The 7,375-nt window shown below is 50.8% G+C and overlaps 1 protein-coding gene across 1 annotated transcript in view; it reads left to right on the top strand.

Annotated features, from left to right (window-relative positions):
• The first annotated feature begins 308 nt into the window (after positions 1-308).
• NEURL1 (neuralized E3 ubiquitin protein ligase 1) overlaps positions 309-7,375 on the top strand; it is a 77,317-nt gene continuing 70,250 nt past the window's right edge. The window contains exon 1 of the mRNA XM_030334950.1: positions 309-462. Within this exon, the coding sequence (XP_030190810.1) occupies positions 378-462 (85 nt within the window). The 5' untranslated portion in view covers positions 309-377. The remainder of the gene's footprint in view (positions 463-7,375) is intronic.

Here is a 7,375-nt window from a genome sequence, read left to right as displayed (position 1 = left end):
CCCGGGGGAGCGCGCCGGAGCCTCCGCGCCGCCCACCACCAGCCGGAACCCGAGCGCCAGCCGGAGGAAGAGGGGATCCCCGGGCGCCGCCGGCCCCGGCCCAGGGGCCCGCCCGCGGTCCCCGTCCCCGCCGCGGGGAATGGCGGGCAGGTAGCCGGCTGGCGCGAGGACCCCCGCGGCGGGCAGGACCAGCCGAGGACGCCGCGGCCCCGAGAGAGGGAGGAGAGCGGCGGCCCGCCCGCCCCCGGCCGCAGCCCCAGCAGGGCCCTCCCCCGGCGGCGCGCGCCCGCGCGCGCACACACTCGCACACCGTGCCTCCGCTCCTGCCCAACCTCGCCTGCCCCCCGCGAGTGCCGAACCCCCTGGGGCCGGATGCCATGGGTAACAACTTCTCCAGTATCCCCTCTCTGCCCCGAGGAAACCCGAGCCGGGCGCCGCGGGGCCACCCCCAGACCCTTAAAGGTAAGAGAGGCTCCGCCGGGCCCGGCGCAGCCCGGAGGACTAGGGCGCAGGTGGAAGGGCAGGGAGAGGTGGAGAGGTGTGATTGGGGAGGAAGGGCAGGGGCCACCTGTTGTGTGTGTTTGGAGACGCGAGGTGCGCATCTGGCCCTGGTGGGGGGCCGGGAGTGGGGGGGGCTGGGGGTGGTGATGTTGAAAACCCGGAAGGATGGCGTTCTGTGGGGTCTGCGCAGTTTCCCCCACCAGCACTGGGAACGTCACTGGAGTTAACTCAGGCCACGATGCTAGCGTGCTGGAGTGAGGAAGGGCATTTGCCCAGTGGGTAGGGGAGTGTGGCAGGAGGCTCAGACCGGCCAGCTGTGCTTCTCAAGGGAAGCATCACAGTCTCCTTTTTCATCTGCCCAGGGCTGGAGAGGTCACGCTGGAAGCACTAGTTGCATCTTCCATTGCAGGATCTTAAAGATCCAGGACTGACTTATAGCAGCCTGGAAGAAGGGGCCAGAGCTCTGTTGACTTTTTGCATCCACTGACTCAGCTTGGTTTCTGGTTCCTCCAAAGGCCAGATGTCCATTCGGAACCCTAGACAGGAGATGCTTGGGAGCCTTGAAACGGAGGAACATTTACCAGGAAGGTCTTTGCGATCTCAATCCCCAGACCTACCCAGCACCGCCAAGGAAGCCCTGGCCCAGCCCTCGGCCCTGCAGCTTCCACTGCTTTCTCTGACCCTTGCAAGACACAGCTGTGTCCTCCCAAGCCCTCAGACCCCACTGATTCCCTTCCGGAAGCTGCTTTTCTATCACCTTCAGAACCAGCCAGCACTTGTCCTGGGCATTCTGATGGCTAAGAGCTGAGAAGGGAAGCCCTTAGTCTTCTCCAAAGAACAATCCACTTCCTCAGCCCCTTGGGTGATGAGAAGGATATGATAATACCCCTTGACAAAACATTAGAGTCGAAAAGAACTTTTGCAAACACTCTTTTCGTGTGAGCGAGGAAACTGCTCTGGGTAGTCAGCAAAGCTAATCATACCCATTTCACAGTTGAGGAGAACCAATGCTTGTTTTTGGTTTCTGAAGCCAGCAAGCAACGGAGCTAGGCTGCACATCTGTATCTCCTGACTAGATTCTGTCCTCTCTTTTGCTGGACAGTTAACCTTCCAGACTAGGGGAGAGGAGGAGGGATGGGACCACCAGTCTGTGTTCTAGCTCCGACCATTTCAGAACTTCCCCTCTCAGTTTGGGAAAATCGGTAGGTTTGTTGTGTCTTTCTGGAAATTAATATGGTGGTACATGTCAAGACCTTTTAAAATAGCATATTCAGGGGCGCCTGGGTGGCGCAGTCGGTTAAGCGTCCGACTTCAGCCAGGTCACGATCTCGCGCGGCCCGTGAGTTCGAGCCCCGCGTCGGGCTCTGGGCTGATGGCTCAGAGCCTGGAGCCTGTTTCCGATTCTGTGTCTCCCTCTCTCTCTGCCCCTCCCCCGTTCATGCTCTGTCTCTCTCTGTCCCAAAAATAAATAAACGTTGAAAAAAAAATTTAAAAAAAAAATAGCATATTCATTGGCCTTGTGATTACTCTTAGAGGAGCTGATGCTAGCAAAATGGAGATCCAGGCAAATACTTATACATTAGGTTAGGATGTTCACAGCAGTTGTGTTTATACTAGGAAAATAACCTAAATGCCCCGTAATCATGGTATGTCCTCTTGGTGGAGTATTATGCAATCTTTAAAATTGTATTTTTGAAGAATATTTGATGATTTGGGAAAATGCTCAGTGCAGCACTATAATGACAGTTGAAAAAGGCAGGACAAAAAAATATGTAGACTGCGAGATCCCAATTTTGTTTAAAAATATATGAATACAAAAAAAAAAATATCAATCCTGGAAAGAAAGTTTCCAAAAGGGTAACATTGGTTTTTCTCTGGGCAATGGGATCACATAAGATTTTTTCTTTTTTCTTTCTTTTTATATTTTGCTCTTTTAAAAAATTTCTGCAATAAGCAATATTATTTTTTTATCATCAGGAATAAGCTATAAGTATTAACATGTATAACAACTACTTATGAACATTGAAAACAGATTCTTTTTTTTTTTTTTTTCAACGTTTATTTATTTTTGGGACAGAGAGAGACAGAGCATGAACGGGGGAGGGGCAGAGAGAGAGGGAGACACAGAATCGGAAGCAGGCTCCAGGCTCTGAGCCATCAGCCCAGAGCCTGACGCGGGGCTCGGACTCACGGACCGCGAGATCGTGACCTGGCTGAAGTCGGACGCTTAACCGACTGCGCCACCCAGGCGCCCCCATTGAAAACAGATTCTTAATGATGGAGGAAACTGTGGACATCTTCTCATTCAGTGTCCTCCCTCACAAGTGAGAAGAATGGGGGGAAGGGAGAGTGTTTGCCTAGTTACTCAGTGCATCAGTCAAGAGAACATGGCAAAGTCAGGCTGAACCCTTCAAGGGCAGAGTAGCTGAGCTAGTGAGTTGACTTGGGGTTTAATGGCTCACAAACTGCCCCCAAAAGGCTGGCTTGCTCCATCCTTGACCCTAGGGAAGCTCAGAGAAGGCTTCAGTAATTATACGTCTTTTTACCTAAAGTTTGGAATTGTGGGGAGGTGAGGTCTCTGTGACTGGAGTCTTTGGTAAGGGAGGGAATGGGCAGGAGAGGGTCTAGGATCCTCCCACCTCCCTGCCCCCACTCTAACCTTCTCCTCTGCATGACTCCCCACTTATGTGGCCTCCACTTAAGTGGAAACTCCACTTATGCTGCCTCCCTGGTTTGTAGGGATCAGTTCTTCTTCCATGGGACTAAATGGTGGTGAAGTTCTCTCTCTAGCCGTCTCCCTCTCTCTGCCCATCCCCTTTCAGGCTTGATTTACCAGATTCCACTCCCCTGTCCCTACCCACACACCTACTGGAGGTGGCCATGAGAGTTTTGATTCTGCTCCTTCCAAGCCTGAGATGAAAGATTAGGGTGTGCCCATGATGGCCACCTATGGGTGTCCTTTGTCCAGGGTCCACTGATCCTGACTTCTCCTACCCTAATAAAGCCATCTTTACTCTGTTTTTGTGTCTACTCAAAATTCTCTTCAAGCTAAAACAGCATTGGCCTAGTAGTCTTCTCTGATACATCTGTGGTCATCCAGAATTCCATTCCAACTGTATTGGTGTTGACCTCGGTACTGGCTCTGACTTTAAGCCTGTCCACCTGGACTTGTGCTCGGATTGCTTCGGTACCCACTCTGTGTTCGGCTCTAATTCATTATCAGTGAATTAGATTATCAGTGTCCATACAGAAATTTGCCGGGGATGGGGAACTCTCCTTTGTTTTGTTTTTTTTCTCTCTCTCCTTCTATAATTGAAATCTCTATTGATTTCTCCCCATTTTAATTAAAACAGCTGGAAGGGGTCTGACATAATAGGGACCCTGGGACACATTGGAGATCTAAGATTAGTCTGGCTGTCAGGCTGACATGAAATGAGGCTCGTCCTTCACCTGTCAGGCAGTAGACTTTGGTGTTCTCCCTGGAGACACGCTAACTTCACCTCACTGCCAGTGATTCCCACTGGGGTCTGAACAGTGTTGGTCTAGGAGTGTCCAGGGGAGAGATCCAAGGCATACCTCTGGGCTTGGGACCAAGAGACAGTTACGAGGATGCCTGACCGAGAGGTGAGGGCTCCTGCCATCCCGGTACATTCACAAGCTGAAGATCTACTTGAAGAGGCAAGGCTGAGGGAGGGAATGGGGCCAAGTGCTTGGCTGGACCACGGAAATCCCAAATGTGTGTGGGCATAGGTCAGAAATGGGGAACCAGGGAGGAACGTGAACCAGACATGGAGGGAACGGCAGAAATTGGATAGATGATAAGGAATGCAGCAGGAGTGCTAGGGTGTGGGGAGGAGGGTTGGGGAAGGGACATACAGCAAAGGCTTGGAGGTGGGAGTCAGCAAGTGTGTGTGTATATTCTCAGTTACAGGCACAGGGTCACTGGGGCAGGGGACTCCAGCTTCCTGGAGACAAATACAGAGAATAAAGATCTTCCTCCTTTGCCAGCTCCTTCTGAGTGCCTGCCTGCTTAGTGCTAAGTGCTGACGGGACGGTGACTAGGAAAACCTTCGGGGAGGGCTACCCAGCCCAGTGGTCACCCATAGATGAGGATTGGATGGGCCACTTCCCATCTTCTTTTAAATTGTGGTAGGATTTACATAAAATTCACCATTTTAACAGTTTTGGACCGTGCAATCCAGTGACATTTAGTACATTCACGATGTTGTGCAACCACCACCTCTGTCTAGTTCCAGAACATTTTCATCACCTCAAAAGCAAAGCCTGTACCCAGTAAGCAGTCACTCCCCATTACCTCCTCCCCTGAATCCTTGGCTAAGAATGCTGCCCAGAAACATCGACCTCGGAAGTGGTGGGCCTGGGATTTCTACCCAGAACACCAGAGCTCACGAGGGAGAAAATCGGTCTTGGAGGAAGTTTTGTATATTGGGGCCTTCTTTTCCCTGACCCTCTGGGATGGCATGTGCTCACTTCCAAGATGTGCACATTGTGGGTCTGGTTTTGGTTCTCAATCACAGAGGCCAAGATGGAGGCTGGATAGGCAAGAGCAAGAGGGAGGAGGAGGGGGGAGGAAGGAGGGCAGGAGCTGGGCACTGCCCAGGGGAATGCCAGGGATGCCTCTATCCTGGTGTGCCAGCTGCCCAGGCCTATTTCCTTTTGGTCTGTGACTCTCCCAAGGGCTAGAGGCTTAGGGGCTGCTTCTCGCTGAACTGGTTGCTTTGGCAACCCTGGGCTGGATGCAAGTGGTCTCCTTGGTAACGCCTGAGAAACCTGCCTATGGGGATGGAGGGAAGTGGACGGGCCAGCGGTCAGGCAGGGTGGCACAGGCAGAGCTGGGCCAGGCTGCTGAGATCAGAGGCCTCTGGGGAGGGTCAAGCTTATGGAATAGGCTGGGCTGCCTGTTGGCCATTCCCCAGCGAGCCAGAGGCCAGAAGCCCAGGAGATCTGGGGGCCTGCCTGGAGACACCAAAGGCACTATGGGCCAGCCCAGGAAGTGGGAGGAGATGGGGGTGAGGGTGAGAAGGGAAGAGAATATAGCTTCTGGATGACAGAGCCAGCTACAGGGTTTATTAAAAGATGCTTATCAGAGGTCATTACCCGGATCCTGCTGCTTTGGGAAATGAGCAGGTGCTGATGCCTGTGGGGGGGCCGGGCAGAGAGAAAAGAAGGTCTAGGAGAGGAGGAGAACGGAATAGATGGAATCACTGGCAGGCAGGTGGGAGGCCTTGGCTTTCTCTCTGCTCTGGCTGCCCTGGGGCGGGGGGCAGGGGGCTAGTTAGGTCTGGCTCTGGAACTGAAGTTCTAGGGTGAGAGTTGGGGTTCCAGGGATGCTCTGATGGGAGGGGCTCATTCTGTTGTTTAGCAAATGCATACTAAGCATTGACGACAGGCCAGACACTCTCCTAGGCATGAGGATACAAAATAGATGTGTACAAAATAGATGAGGGCTCGTTGCCATGAAGCTTTCCCTCCAGTGGGGAGGCAGATGGGAAGAAAAATGACACATGAACAAAAATGAATCGGAAGATGATTATAACCACTAACATGCTATGTGCTGGAGCCCATGCTAAAGTCTTTACACCTATTATCTCATTTAATTTTTAAAACAACCTTGTTAAGTAAGTATGATTATTAACCCCATTTATGGATGGATAAACTGAAACTTAAAGAGGTTAAGTAACTTGCCCAAGGTCAAATGGCTGATACGAGGTGGAGCCTGGATTCTGGCCAGAGTCTTTCTGATTTTGGAGCTAGTGCTGTCGCTTTCTCTCTCTCTCTAATACAGGCATACTTAGGAAATATTACGGGTTCTGTTCCAGATCTCTGCAATAAAGTGAATATTGCAATAAAGCGAGTCAAATGAGTTTTTTTGTTTCCTAGTGCATATAAAAGTTATGTTTATACTACACTGTAGTCTATTAAATGTGCAGTAGCATGACGTCTAAAAAAACCAGTCTATTCCTTAACTAAAAACGCTTTATTGCTAAAAAGTGCCAACCATTATCTGAGCTTTCAGTGAGTTGTGTTGTTCTTGCTGGTGGATGTTCTTGCCTGGATGTTGATGACTACGGACTGATCAGGGCGGCGGGTGCTGAAGGCTGGGGTGGCTGTGGCAGTTTCTTCAAATAAGACAGTGATGAAGTTTGCTGTATCAATTGCCTCTTCCTTTCGCGAACGAATTCTCTGCGGCCTGTGATGCTATTTGATAGCATTTTACCCACAGGAGAAATTTTTTCAAACTTGGAGTCAGTCCTCTCGAACCCTGCTGCTGCTGTGTCAACTAAGTTTATGTAATACTCCAAATCCTTTGTTGTCGTCTCTACGATCTTCACAGCATCTCAAGAAACCACTTTGCTCATCCATAAGAAGCAGCCCCTCATCTGTTAAGGTTTTATCACAAGATTGCGGCAACTCAGTCCCACGTTGACGGTCCACTTCCAGTCTAGTTTTCTTGCTGTTTCCACCACATCTGCAGAGACGTCCTCCACTGAAGTCTTGAAGCCCTCACAGCCATTCACGAGGGTTGGAATCTACTTGTTCCAAACTCCTGTTAATGTTGACATTTTGACCTCTTTCCATGATTGACGAATGTTCTTAATGGCATCTAGCATGGTGAATCCTTTCCAGACGGTGTTCAGTGGACTTTGCCAGAGGAATCACGATCTGTGGCAGCTGTACCCTTATGGAATGTATTTCTTAAATGATAAGACTTGAAAGTTGAAAGGACTCCTTAGATCCACGGGCTGCAGAACGGGCGTTGTGGTAGCAGGCATGAAAACAACATTAATCTCCTTGTACATCTCCATCAGAGCTCTTCAGTGACCAGGTGCATTGTCAATGAGCAGTGATATTT

The sequence above is a fragment of the Lynx canadensis genome, chromosome D2 (genome assembly GCF_007474595.2).
Source record: "Lynx canadensis isolate LIC74 chromosome D2, mLynCan4.pri.v2, whole genome shotgun sequence".
Taxonomy (NCBI): Eukaryota; Metazoa; Chordata; class Mammalia; order Carnivora; family Felidae; genus Lynx; species Lynx canadensis.
This window is presented reverse-complemented; position numbering and strand designations above follow the sequence as displayed.